At 36.1% G+C, this 15,500-nt stretch overlaps 1 protein-coding gene across 6 annotated transcripts in view; it reads left to right on the top strand.

Annotated features, from left to right (window-relative positions):
* The window catches only part of LOC114268423 (uncharacterized), a 59,930-nt gene extending 51,544 nt beyond the window's left edge, over window positions 1-8,386 (top strand). For all 6 annotated transcript variants that reach the window (XM_082920489.1, XM_082920488.1, XM_028209598.2 and 3 more), the window contains 2 exons: window positions 7,687-7,808; window positions 7,900-8,386. In XM_082920489.1, the coding sequence (XP_082776615.1) occupies window positions 7,687-7,808; window positions 7,900-8,001 (224 nt within the window). In that variant the 3' untranslated portion in view covers window positions 8,002-8,386. The remainder of the gene's footprint in view (window positions 1-7,686; window positions 7,809-7,899) is intronic.
* The last annotated feature ends 7,114 nt before the right edge of the window (window positions 8,387-15,500 follow it).

Below are 15,500 nucleotides of genomic sequence, written 5' to 3'. Positions count from 1 at the left end.
TTTCATCATTTCCATGATTCCCTTTACTTTACCACCAAACACTTTACACCCACTCTCTCTCCTCACTTTGCATCCACCGTCCAAACTTTTTTTTTTTATTCTAAAGCTTAATTGGTGCACTCTTTGTTCCCCACTTTCTTTATTTTATATATATATATATATCTATATATCTCTTTTTATTATATATTTAAAAAAAAAAAAAAAAAAACATCATCCTCTCTCCTCCCTTTGATTTCAAACTCCATTATTTTTATTTATTTTCTCCATTTCAAATATATTTTTATTATTTCTTTCTTTATTTTTCTTTCACATTATTTTTAATTTTTTTCCAATTCCATTCATACCATCTAGCTTTGCACACCAAACCATATTTTATTCATCTCAGGGATCAACCCCGATCACAATTTTACACCAAAAAAAAAAAAAAAAAAAAAAAAAATTACAAACAAACAATCACATTCACAGGTGGGCTTTTTTCTTCTCTACTCTGCCGCCGGTCTTTTCTTCTTGCCTCCGTCCTGGGCGGCCCTTGCAGGTGTTGCCTCCATGTTTCCCACTCCACTGGGCATGATCACTACTCCCTGCTCCTCCACTGCAGCATATGGCGACCCTCCAAATCGGAACATAACGGTTGCCTTCCGCTTCAGCTCCTTGTTTTCCGCCTTTAGCACACTTATCTCTGCTCGCGTATCCTTATACATGTGTTGGAGCAGAGCCAGTTAGGCGTTTAACTGCTGTACCTCATTTGTCCTACTCTGCAGCCGGTTCGACAAATTTGTAACCGCAGTCATGGTTTCCACACATGACTTCAATGTATACTGATTGGCCTCCACATCCGACTGCACTGCCATTCTTTGCTCCACAGACCGCATAGGAAAGTTCAACGGAGCAAACTCCGGGGCGCTTGGTTGAGGTTCCAGTGCCACCGCACCAGTTATCTCTCTTGTTGACTCGTTGAGGTCGGGAAAAAGAGTGAGCAGACCACGGGACGAAGAGGCCATATTCTGGGTAGCTGAACGGGAAGACGAGGCCATGTTATGGGTTGCTGAGTGTTTCAGAGAAAGGTTGGTTACAGAATGGCAACAGAGTGTTCCAGAATCTCTTTCTCAGAAACGGAAGAGTTTTTTTTTCAAAGGATTTTCGGCGGTTTCAGACTGGTTTGCACAGCCTCCGCCTCAACCTTGGTTAAATAGCCGAGGCCGACACGCCACTCTGTCGCTCACGTGCCTCGCCGCGTCTCCGGCTCACCTTTTGATGGCTCGACGCTTTGTGTCAGGCACGCCTTTTGATGAAGTGGGCGCGCCTTTTGAGGGCGCGACTTTTGAGGGCTCACTATATATATCCATATATATATATATTTGGGCAGCCTATATACACCATCATGCAGTGTATTTTTTATGGGTCCGACAAGACTCTGTAAACTGTCCCGACATTGATTCCGGTTAGCTCCTTTATGGGTCCGACAAGACTCTGTAAACTGTCCCGACATTGATTCCGGTTAGTTTCTACAAGGGTCCAGCAAGACTCTGTGAACTGTCACAACAACTGTCACAACAGTGTCTGCTATAACGGTCCGACATGACCCCATAAACTGTCTTCTACATCGGTCTGACACCGCCATCCACTGTCCTCTACACCGTTATGACACCACCATACAGTGTCCTTTACATGGTTATGACACCCCCATACAGTGTCCTCTACAACGTTATGACACCACCATCCAGTGTCTTCACCAATGGTCTGACACGACCATACAGTGTCTCTTATCCTCTTTTATTTTTATGTATTTTCTTGTTTTGTTACTCTCTCCAAACTCAAGTTGGTTAGTTTCTATCCTCCTTGAGTTTGCGGGGGCTGTTAAAATTTACCATCACCTACCACCAATTTACCATCACCTACCACCACCTACTCCTCACCTACTACACTCACCCTCTCCTATATAATGAGCCACCCACCATTTGTAATATATACAACAATACAAATCAATCAATAATATACATCTCTTATAGACAGCTCTTTTGATGATAGTATTAATGAGAATGAATTAAAAATGTTCTTATAATGTTCGAATTTATTATGTCATTTTGTTTTTAAATTTGGAATGAATTTTTATTTGCTAGTCATGTTTAAAAATATTTTTTATGTTGTATTTAATTAATTAAAAATTATATAAAAATAAAAAATTTAAAACTCATTTATAACATGTATATATGTCAATTAAAAATATATAAAAAAAAAGTTTATATAGACAAATTAAAAATATTTTCTATAAAAATAATATATAAGCTCTCCCAAATTACGACTCTTCCACGCTCCTGTTTCGTGCAACTAAGGTCGAGACAATCTCAAGTGACCTAAAATACTAGGGGGGTTTGGTACAGTTTAGTTGCTTCTTTTTATAGTAGTCTGTGCCAAATTGTTTGGTTCAGCTTCTGTTTACAACTTATTAGACATAAATAGCTTAAATAAATTTAAAAAGTTTATCATGATTTTGGCTTTCGCATTTTGATTATCAGTTTTAGCTTGTAATAAGTTTAATGGGCCCACTGTATGGTATGATTGTGTTTTATATGTTTGACTCAGCAAAAGAATAGGAAAAATAGCTCTCTGGATAATTGATCCGGGCTTTAATTTTGAATTTAAAATGGTTAGAAAGTAATGGATACCTGCTATTTTAGCCTATGAAAGACTAGAAGCATGTGATTTGGGCCCTAAAGGTCTAGATGACCTAAAAAGTAGAGTGCATGAGAATTTGTTTTAAACATGAGGCGTGGTTTGGAATTTGGATGCTACAAGACCATTGTCTGTCTTAATGTTTTTGAATCGCATATTTCCCTCCCAGGTCAAGGGTTATATACATATGCTTTTTAATTAAGGAATAAAAATGTTTATTAAATAGTTATAACCCAAAGAGGGGTCTGGGGTTGCGTGTGGCCTTAGTTTTCCTGAATAAGTTTTAAAATGTTACTATAGTTAAATCTGAAACCTTGACATATTATTGTTTGTGGCACACCGTACACGAACACCAATGCATAGATATAGAACCCATATCTTATTTTTACTAATAAGAAGATAATAACATGTGGGGGTGTTTTTGAAAGTTCAATTAACTTTGAATGCCCCATTTGTTAGAAATGTGGAACACCTAACTAGGATTGGTGATAGACGAAAACAAAGACGAAAAATAAACAGGAATTGTATATCAAATGCATACACAATAACACAAGATTTACATGGTTCACCCTAATTAGGTTATGTCCCCGGTCAATGTGGTTTCGCTATCAAGAATTACAACTAAGATTCAGAGATACGTGCAGCCCCTCTAACTACATATACATAATTTAGGGCTACCACAGTCTACAGGTCACAAATGCAAAAATACCATAATACCTTTGTTCCAGAATTCGAGATCCGTGATTGAGTGGTTAATTAGTGTTCATTACTTATGAACTAAGAAGCATGGACACGGACATGCGACACGACACGGACACGGACACGCAGACACACTAATTTTCAAAAAATGCATGACATGACATATGGGGGACATGCATGAAATATATAATTTTGTATGTTTATTATATGTGTAGAAATTTAATGTATAAAGAGAAATAGAGAATTGTATTATTGATTCTTGTATCGATATCTATTACAATGATTCATGATTCCTATATATAGAAGAGGGTGAGTGTGTAGTAGGTAAGGAGTAGGTGAAGTGGAGGTGGTAGTGGTGTAGTGGGTTAGGTTTAGTGGAGTAGGTGAGGTGGTAGTGGTGTAGTGGGTTAGGTTTAGTGGAGTAGGTTTAAGTGGGTGAAGTAGGTGGAGAGTAGGTGGATTTTAACAGCCCCCCGCAAACTCAAGGGGGATAGGAACTAACCAACTTGAGTTTGGAGAGAGTAACAAAACAAGAAAATACATAAAAATAAAAGAGGATAAGAGACACTGTATGGTCGTGTCAGACCATTGGTGAAGACACTGGATGGTGGTGTCATAACGTTGTAGAGGACACGGTATGGGGGTGTCATAACCATGTAGAGGACACTGTATGGTGGTGTCATAACGGTGTAGAGGACACTGGATGGCGGTGTCAGACCGATGTAGAAGACAGTTTATGGGGTCATGTCGGACCGTTGTAGCAGACAATGTTGTGACAGTTGTGGTGACAGTTTACGGAGTCTTGCTGGACCCTTGTAGAAACTAACCGGAATCAATGTCGGGACAGTTTACAGAGTCTTGTCGGACCCATAAAGGAGCTAACCGGAATCAATGTCGGGACAGTTTACAGAGTCTTGTCGGACCCTTAAAAAGTCGCACCCTCAAAAGGTGTGCCCAATCTTTCAAAAGGCGTGCCATCAAAAGGCGTGCCCAATCCATAAAAAGGCGTGCCATCAAAAGGCGCGCCCACTTCATCAAAAGACGTGCCCGACAGAAAGCGTCGAGCCATCAAAAGGGGCGCCTGACACGCGGCGATGCACGTGATTGACAGAGCGCGTGTCGGCCTCGTCGTCTCTGTCTTTATAAACCAAAGCGAAGTCTGAGGCTTGGAAGCATAACAAACCAGTTGAAACCTCTTCGTTCTCTGTAACATTCTGTAACCAACCCTTCTCTGAAACACTCAGCAACCCAAAAACATGGCTTCTTCTTCCCGTTCAGCTACCCAGAACATAGCCTCTTCTTCCCGTGGTCTGCTCACTCTCTTTCCCGACCTCAACGAGTCAACAAGAGAGATAACTGGTGCGGTGGCCTGTGAACCTCAACCAAACACCTCTGGTTTTGCTCCGTTGAACTTTCCAATGCGGTCGGTGGAGCAAAAAATGGCAGTGCAAACGGATATTGAAGCTAATCAGTATACATTGAAGTCCTGTGTTGAAACTATGACTGCGGTCACAAACTTGTCGCACCGGCTGCAGAGTAGGACAAATGAGGTGCAGCAGTTAAACGCCCAACTGGCTCTGCTCCAACGCATGTATAAGGATGCGCGAGCAGAGATAAGTGTGCTAAAGGCGGAAAATAAGGAGCTGAAGCGGAAGGCCACCGTTATGTTCCGATTTGGAGGTCCGCCATATGCTGTAGTGGAGGAGCAGAGTGGAGTGATCGTGCCCAGTGGAGTGGGAAACAAGGAGGCAACACCGTCAAGGGCCGCCCAGGACGGAGGCAAGAAGAAAAGACCGGCGGAATAGGCGAAAAAGTGAGGTCGGTGGGTGGCCGTCTGCAGAAAAGAAAACAAATCTTGTGGTGTTGTGGTTTGTGTTGTTGTGGTGGTGGTTTGTTTGTTTGTTTGTTTGTTTGTTTTTTTTTTTTTTTTTTTTTTTTTTTTTTTAAATTGTGATCGGGGTTGATCCCTGAGATGAATAAAAGATGGTTTGGTGTGCAAAGCTATATGGTATGAATGGAATTTGAAAAAGATTAAAAAATAATGTGAAAGAAAAATAAAGAAAGAAATAATAAAAATATATTTGAAATCAAAATGAAAGATTGGGGAAATAAGGAAAGTGGTTTGGAGAAAATAAATAAAAATAATGGATTTTGAAATCAAACGGAGGAGAGAGAGGGGACAAGCCCATGTGAGAGAAAGAGGGGAAAAATGATAGCCGATGCACCCAAAAATAATCTAGCTGCTATCCACAGGCGCTTAGGGGAAGGAAATGGTAGCAACAGACGGCCAACACCATATATGGCTATAGCAAAGAAATGGAGTATCAAGCTCAATAGGCTAGGATTTAGACCAGAGAGTAAAGCCACTGGTCCTGTTGAACACACACCTCCAAGGCTCAAATAATCAAAACATGCTTCACGCATTTCCTTCCTTGCTTGATCAGGAGATGCACAAAACACCTTATACAGGGCTCCAGTCATTCCTCCACCAGTTAAAGGATGACGCATGTTGAAAGCATCACCTATTAATAGTGCTCCAGGAGTAGGGTAAGGAGCAGCTGGCATACTTCTATTGGGCATTGTTCTAATACTTCCCTTATCAATTGCAGCTATAAATGAATCATGCAACTCAGGTGGAACCTGGGGAGCCACCAGAGGGAAGCAAAGCCGAAGGCTGTAAAAGCGAAAAAGGAAAAGAAGGCTCCGGCTAAGACAAAAGCTGCTGCGCCAAAAGCTAAAGCCGCTGTGAAGCCCAAGCCAGCGGCAAAGGCCAAGCCAGCTGCGAAGCCAAAAGCTGCTGTGAAACCGAAGGCTGCTGTGAAGCTGAAAGCTGCAGTGAAGCTCAAGGCTGTGGCGAAGCCCAAACCAAAGCCGAAGGCGAAGGATCCTAACAAGAGGCAAATGAGCATGGAGGAGAAGCATAGATTGAGTGTTGGGTTGCAGAGTTTGCCCTAGGAAAAGATGCCATAGTTAGTGCAGATTATGAAGAAGAGGAATTCACATTGGCCTCAAGAGAGAGGATTTAGGCAGTGATGGGAAGGTATGTGTAGAAAATAAGCGGAATAGGTTAAGGTCCGGCGGGCGGCCAAGGCGAGGTTGCCGCCCGCCGGTGAAACGAAAAATACTAAGTGCTTAACCTTGCTCTGATACCATGTATAAATTTAATGTATAAAGAGAAATAGAGAATTGTATTATTGATTCTTGTATCGATATCTATTACAATGATTCATGATTCCTATATATAGAAGAGGGTGAGTGTGTAGTAGGTAAGGAGTAGGTGAAGTGGAGGTGGTAGTGGTGTAGTGGGTTAGGTTTAGTGGAGTAGGTGAGGTGGTAGTGGTGTAGTGGGTTAGGTTTAGTGGAGTAGGTTTAAGTGGGTGAAGTAGGTGGAGAGTAGGTGGATTTTAACAATATGTTATACATAAATATAAATATGAATATATCATTCAAAGATAATAAAAAATATAATATGACACTGATTCTTATAAATTTATATGGTTTTTATTTTATTATTATATCTTAAGTTGTTTTATTCAAACTTATAAGTAGTTTTACTTGTGTCTAATCGTATGCTTAAGCAATAGACATGTGTGTCCTCTAAGTGTCCAGAGAGTGTCTAGGTCCTTAAAAAAAAGTAAAAAATAGGACACGTTTTGAAAAGTGTTGGACATGTGTCGGGAAAGTATCCAAAGAGTGTCCATGTCTGACATAGACCCGATATGGATACTTACATTCTTAGAAGTGTCTGTGCTTCACACTACCCAATACCATTAACACAAGATTAGCATGTAAGAATCTCATCTGGAATAAGAATATCCTTTGGAATGGAGCGATAGGAGATTACGAAAAGCATCTAAAAATGACGATAGAGGCTTTGAGCTTGTCATTTCAAAGGAAACCTAAACTGTTAACATGCCATCAAACAAGATGAAGTCCCTTATTCTTGAATCCGCAATTTAAGCGGTAAATTTTCACCTCGTACACCATAAAAGGTGCAATTATAGACGCCAAGGTGATAAAGTGATCCCCATCCTCTGTTCCATTAACATTGAGGCCGAGCATCTTCTTAAAGCTATATGGACAATTAGATCATGAAAATAAGAATAATTAGCAGGATAATTTATTGATGACTTTTTAAAAGGAAGCTTTTGGTTGGTTGCACTTGTGGATGCTGTCTGACCTTATTGTCTTGCTTGCACAGTTATTGTTTTATTGTTTTATTTTTATTTTTATTTTATATATATATATTTTTTATGGTAGTTTGTTGGGCAACACTTCCCAACCTCATTAATAGACTTGTTCTACTGGCTGCAGCTCCTGAAGGTGAGTGGAATAAGCTGTTGATCAACGGTATGACTGTTGGTAAAGGTGAAATCTCACCGGATGAATTTTATGCTGTTATTAGGAAACGAATGGAACGAACTTTGATCCGAACGGTAGGGTGCACTCTTGGATCTCAGCCCCATTTGAGTTCCAAAGACTTACATTTCTCTAACATTTCTCCATATCTCTCTCTCTCTCTCTCAGGAGGGAGGTTCTTATGAGCAACGCGTTCTTACTGAATATCTGAAGGGCATTCAATCAAGAGCGGAGGAGATTGTCCAAGTACTTCAGGGAAATCCACAGTAGTTGTTTTTTTGAAGCTTTTATGTTCAGATCGTAGCTGGAAGAAACGTCAGTAGATGTTAGTGCACATAAAATGAAAAGCAGTTCCTGGGTAAATTTGAAAATGAAGAGTGGAGCGATGTAGAGAAAAAGGAAGATCGGTTTTGGATACGATGAACACCATTACACAAACCGAACCATACAAGGCTGTCAGTGAACCTCGTAAAAGCGCCTGGATAAGATATTTTGGGTCGGTTTTTTGTTGTTGTTGTTGTTGTTGTGAGTTAATAATATTAGATTGACTGTATTGTTGAGATTGACTATATTACCCTTGGATGCTGCCGCAAAACAGGAACCTTGTGAATTGGATACAATTTGTTAATACTATTATGGTATGTTCAAAGCGAAATTCTATGATACAACACTTTCGGTTGATACAGCACTTTTGGTTCATTACACCCTTCATTTTTATAGGGTGATTTTGTTTACAGACTACTAATCCTCTCAGTATATACCATTACTTGGTACACATACAAAATAATTTTTAGTGTTTAAAAATATCATAGTTTACACCTTAACTTTGCATTACTAGCTTTATGGTAACAGACTACTTGTCTATGAATACACACCACGACACACACAAAAAACTCTCCATCTTCATAACAGATACCTCCATCTTCAGAAATTTCTATATTCGCCGGTGTTGATCTCTGTCGTTGGTGTTAAACTCTCTTGGTTTCAAATTGCTGTTGTCTCATCGTTTCATATCGTCGTCGTCTCGCCGGTGCCTTCTTGTTCTCTATCTTCATTGTCATCTCACCGTTGTTTTGTTGGTGCATTGTAGGCGTTAAACCAAAAAAATAAAAATAAAAATAGTTTTGTTCATGAATATAAAGTTGAACAAACTTAATGTGTTAAAAACTTTATATCTAAACAAAGAATAAAAGTTTAATTTATTTTAACCGAACTAACTTTAAATGTTCTATTTTTTATATATGAAAATTTAATATTTGATGATTAATCTTAATAATTTAAACAAAATTATTTTGTTCAAATATAAATATTCGAATATTGTGTGAAAGTTCAACTCTGGTTATTCGAACATATGACGAACAAACTCATCTTCCCAACATACGAATGAGATAAACAAAAAAATAAAATAAAAAAGCTAAGTAATAAACTAAGATTTTCAATGTTTAAATCAACATTTCAATGTTTATATTGGAACCAACCATCTCAATGTCATTAATGGTGTGTAAATTTTGAAAACTAATTGATTTCAATGTTTTTAAATCCTAAATCTTCAAAGGCAATAATGTTTTGAGCTTGAGAAATAAGTATAATAGAGAAGAGAATGAAGTGAGCTAATTAATAATGAATGATATCATGAGTGTAGTGTGTTAACGGTGAAGATGATGAAGAAATACGGTGTTTATATGTTTAAACCCTAAACCCTATAGGTGATGGTGGTGTGTGAAGAGTATTTTGTATTTTTAAATATGAAATTTTTGAATTGGTAGAACACACCCCCATGATATCCTTAATGATCTTTTTATTTGAGGATATTATTAGAATATAAATTTAATCTGTTAATGGTATGTACTGAGAGAATTAGTGGTGTGTAAATAGAAATACCAATTTTTATATTTTTTTTTATTACATTTTTATCCTTTGTAAAATTAATATTAAGGACTAAAAGCTCCAAACCTTGCCCTTGACATTTCTCTTTACACCCTTTCATCTTTATTTCTATCATCCACCAACCAGCAGCAGCAGCAGCAGCCTTCTCCTCTACCAACCACCACTAATTAGCTACCATCAATTCTCTCCACCAACCACCGCCACCCTTGCTCCCATCTTTCGCTCTCTCCATCCACCTACAAATCCAAATACATCTACCTTATATATGTATATATAAACAATAACACCCAACAACCAACAAACAAAAAGAGTAAATTTATATTTAAAATGTATGTATAATCATTACAAATAAATAATACACATATATAGTTGCATTTAAAAGATGTTTAGGTATGATTTTCAATCATTGTTAGTATTGCGTAATTTGAAAAAAGTGGGTTTGAAACTCCTTTTGGCTCTGGCTCACCAAACAAATTAAGTTTTTTCAATCTTCGGTAGCCAAACAATTTAAGTTTGTTCTGACTTCTAGCCGAACATGGTTGATTAATCAATTTTGGCCTGTTTGGTGGGACACAGTTGAGCAAACATGATTTGTTCATTTGCCGAACATGGTTGATTAATCAATTTTGGCCTGTTTGGTGGGACACAGTTGAGCAAACATGATTTGTTCATTTGTTTCCAACCGAATAAACCATATTTGTTCGGTTGTGTTTTGTCGAACAAAACATGAATGCTGAAAAGAGGCTACGAAAGTCGTGGTCACGAAAGAGGCTATGAAGTGATGATTGCAGCGGTGAGGTGTTGCGAGGTAATGGCCAGGTGGTTGGATTATGGGGTGGTGCTCGGAGAAGGCGGCGACAATAGTTGTAATAGTTGAAGATGGAGGAGTTAGAGTTTGAGAGATTTTTGGTGTAAAGAGAAGAGAGGAGGTAGGAGGTTAGGACTGAGGGTATAAGTGGCATAAAGAAGTGTGTAAAAAGCTATAATAAGAGTGCTACTATTAGTACTCTATCAATTATTTTGGACCTCTTATTTTTTAGTTTATTTTTTATTACAACAATAACCTCAAATAAAATTAATAAAAAGGATATCAATAATTTTGGGACACTCTATCTCACAATTAAGCGCACACACACACTACATCATGAATTAGGGTTTGTGAGAGCACCTACCTCCATCACCATCCATCTATCTTCCCCAAATCACACCTTAAAAACTCTTTAGCGATAACATTCCAGTGGTAACAACCATTTGATTATTTACAATTATCCAGCAATGACAATGAATGAAAATTTTTCCGGCAACCACAACTTCATGAAGTGAGAAGAGTATAACAATAAAAGCTCAGAGGAGGTTCATAAGTTTGATGGTGTTCTTAGCTCAGATGAGATTAGCTTTGTAAGGATAAGTTCTTGAAAAAAATAGCAAATATAATAAAAATTGTTCATCATTTTCGCGAGACTGAACTCCCTAACATATGACTGAAATTCGGGAACACAGGCTCAAATTTTGTTTATTTGTTCACTGTAAGGTCATGAATAAATATGTGGAGATGAAATAGTAATCACCTTCGTGGGTTTTGTTAGGGTTTTTGGGAGAGAGATTTTTTGGGGTGTGGGAGTATGTATTCAATTGAATGGGTAGAATATTTTCACAAGGATAATTTTAGTATTATTTGGGGAGAGAAATTTTTTTTTAAGGGTTTTAAAATTTATAATTAGGGGTCTAAAGATATGAATGGTATAAAATAATTGATGAGGTGCTAATAGTAGCACTTTAAAATAATATTGTTGAAATTTTAAGGGAGGGGTAATTAAAAATGGTGTAATAAGATGGAATTGTTGTGTAAATAGAATTATGTGTTTTCAAAATAGTCGAAATTACTTTTTATTCCTTTAATTCATATAACAGATTATTGGTAACCAATGTGGAAATGCCTTTTGACTATCCTATACTAGCCTATCACCCGTGCTATGCACGGGATAATTATATATATTTATATTTGTTTTAATTTTTTTTAATATATAAATTATGTTTTTTAAGATTTTTTATAAAAATAATTTAGCAATCTTATCATTAACCATAGTGTACAGGAGAAATTAAAAAAGCTACTGCAGTAACTATGCAACAGTTGTATCTATAATTATTTGTATGAGGGGATTTTAAATGCTAATCAGAAATTTTGACCAAATCAATAAATACAGGCATGTGGATTGAAAAAAGTTAATAAATACTGATCATGAGATTTTGACCAAATCAATAAATGCTGAGATTTTTTTTTTAAAATAAAAAATTTAGAAAATTAAGATTGAAAGATTGGAACTCCCACAAGGCTTGGGGTTTAGAAACCTCATTTTTCTTAATATATTTACAATTATCTATATATGTGAATTACGATTTTTAAATGTCTTTTTTTTCCCTTTTTTATATTATATTAAAGTTTAATATTTTGATAATAATCATATGTGTTTGATTTTTCAAGAAATTAAATGTCTTCTTTCTTTTATTATATTATATTAAAGTTTAATATTTTGATAATAATCATATGTGTTTGACTTTTTAAGAATTTTTTTTTATGCTTGTTTTTAATGCGTTAAAGTATTATTATGAGGGATAATAATTATATCTGTTGTGACTTTTCAAGGAATTCATATGTGTTGGATTTCAAATAAATTTTTTTTTAATGCTTGTTCTTAATGCATTAAAGTGTTATCATGAGGGTAAGACTTGGGGGTTGGAAGAAGTTAATAAATGCTAAGGTTTTTTTTTTTTTATAAATCAAAAAATCAGAAAATTTAGATTGGGAGATTGAAGCTCGCACAAGACTTGGGGTTAAAAACCCCATTTTACTTAATATATAGTATATATATAGATAGATAGATATATCTTTTTGTTTTTATTTTTATTTTTGTGTGGTTTTTATTCTGGTATTTTTTTTTCAATTTATTTAAGATGGAATTGTAGGTATCTTTTTTTTTTTTTAAAATTTAATTTATCTGTGGTTTCTATTTGTTTTTAATTATTATTATTTAGGTAGGTTATGATGTGAGTTAGATATGTGATAGACATGTGAGTTTTATTGATTTAAAGTTTATTTAGATAAACTTTAAAGATTTTTTTTTTTAGTATTTTAGTTTTTTTTTTGTTATGTTATAATATAATATATAAAATATAGGTAGATATCTACAACTTTAATAAAAAATATTATCTGATTTTTTGGGGAAGAGAAAATGAATGCAAGTTTTAATATTTTTTTTAAAAAATTTGTGAGAGAGATTAGGAGTGGGAGATTATGAAATATTTTTGTTATTAAATAAATAAATCAGTCAATAGTTTTTTTAATCTATTTTGTAAATTAAAAATCAATAATTTTGGAAAATTGATTAATTTGTCCTATTAAGTGATTTAAAATTTTGATAGATATACATAAAAAAATATATAATTATATTATTAAATCATAATTCAAATTTAGATGTTATATCTTTTTGAGATCTATAGCTAAATTATTATATATATATTTTTTGTAACCATAGTATATGGGAAAAATTAAAAAGGGTGTTGCAATAATTATGAGAAAAGTCAAAAGGAATTGTAGGTTGGGAGAAGTTAATAAATGCTGAGGTTGGGTTGGGAGAAGTCAATAAATGCTGAAATTTTTTTTTTTGAATCAAAAAATTAAAAAATTAGGATTAAGAGATTGAAACTCTCATAAATCTTGGAGTTAAAAACCTCTTTTTACTTAATATATAGTATAGATTGGTTAGGTTAAGAAGTGCTCTGATATTTGCCTTCGACATACAGAAGATGCATTGCATTGGCTTCATCAGTGTTAATAAATGAATGGTCCACGCATCAATGTCTCCTATAAAATGATACTTGCTTTCAAAAGTATATCTGTTTTTCAAAACATCTTTTATTATTATTATTTTTTAGTCCTTATTCTGTAGTTACAAAAGTTGTGGATTATTTCCGCGTTTCAGACAATTTTTTTTTTTCCTTCTTTTCTTTAGACCTGTTGGTATGAAGCTACAAACCTTTTCACTACAAACCTTTTCACCGAGCCATTGGGGGTTTCATTTCCCTAAACACTTGAATAGGGTGAATTTCTAGTTTATTCTCATACTAGGTAAAATGTGACTCCTGACAAAGTTTTTCAAAAAACGTGATTTCTAAAAAAGTTTTACAACTATTTTATTATATGGAAATAATATTATTTATTATAAAAAACTTTTTAACAAATAATTTTTTTTCATAAAAACTTTATTATTAACCACATTTTAGTTTAATTATCGGGCAAAATGCAGTTTACCTTCTTGTGGTATGACTCGATAACACTTTACCATTGTCTTTCAAAAATAGCCATATATCTCTATGTGATTTTAGACTAAAATGCAACCTTAACTCTGTGTTACTAATGAAAGGACAATTATACCCTTCTATGTTGTCTTCTTCTATTTTTGCTTTCTTTTTTAAATAAATAAATAAAATTTTCTCTACGACTAAAGGAAATAAAAATTAAAAATATAACACAAAAATCATTTAAGAAATTAGAGTTTTTCAAATATTTTTTTTAAAAACACTAAATTTTTAATTTTAATTAGATATTATGATATACATGTATATATACCTTATAAATATAGAGAATGTAATTAATTTATGATTTAATTTGTTAAATATATATGTACATAATTAATTTAAAATGTTATTAAATAATAAATTGGGTTAAAATTAAAAATCTGATTAAGGTATATTTATGATCTAATTTTTTATATATATGTATATGTTTAATTTAAAATGTGATGATACTGCAGATTCTAGACGGAACGGGTTGGACTGATCCACACTTTCCAAACCGGTGTCCGAGTGACCCAACCCACAGAGGAGGCTGCACAAGAGTTCAACGGGGAACGGGGAGTCCCCCAGCGAACCCTCCGACGAGCAAGTTAGAGAGAGAGAGGTGGAATGTAGAGATAGATTAGAGTTAGAAAGCTTAACCATTTTCTTATCTTCGACGTCTGCTTATATCCTCTGGTAATCATTTCGTTGTCCCTTTCGACCTGTCACCTTGGCCGAAAGTCTATGCTCTAGCTTACCTTGTTTATGGTGAAGGCGTTCTGTCCCGATGGAGAGGGGTTATCGCAATAAATGCTGTAAGGGGCTTCATTAATGGTGATGTGCAGTGGTAATAACTTTGCAGATCTTTGTCTGCTTGTGTGGCTTGCCCTTCTCTTGCCATGTGTCTTGATGTCATTGGTTCTTATTGCTACGTGGGGCTTCAGTAATGCTGGGCTTTAGTATTTGAGTTAGGTATTGGGCCCTAAATGGTGGGCTATAATCTTTATAGTTGGTGCCGTCTGTGGGAAAGTTTTTGTTCCACGCGCCAGTTGTGCTCATTGTCGCCGGAGACCCTCTTCCCATAACCCCCTCCTACCACCTGTGAAGGTGGATGGTCACAACTAGATCCATGGCTTCTCACCCCAATGTTGTCGATCATCAAGCCAATCCTCCCAATCCAAATAACCCACCACAGTATTTCACCGAGCTCGCCAACAACATTAACCGCCTGGCCGAGCAAAACCAAGCCCTGATTAATGCTCTACTCCAAAGAAACCTTCCTATGCCTCCCCCACCACCTCTAGATATCCCACCCAACCAAGAACGAGCCTCGAGCCATACTATCCAGCAGCCTAATCCACCCAACTTGGAAGGCTTGCAACCCCCTCCCACAGGTATAAACCTGCCACCCCGGGGCCCACATCCATTGATCCCGGCACCAACCCCCGAAGGAGAGGCCAGCAGCGTCCAGCCCCCGCTGCCTTCCGGTGGTGACAACATTCCTCTCTAGGATGCAGAACTCCGAGCCATGAAGCTCCAACTCGAAG

This window comes from Camellia sinensis, chromosome 3 (genome assembly GCF_055761805.1).
Source record: "Camellia sinensis isolate YWXY chromosome 3, ASM5576180v1, whole genome shotgun sequence".
NCBI lineage: Eukaryota > Viridiplantae > Streptophyta > Magnoliopsida > Ericales > Theaceae > Camellia > Camellia sinensis.
Note: the sequence above shows the minus strand (reverse complement) of the source record. Positions and strands in the feature narration are given on the sequence as shown.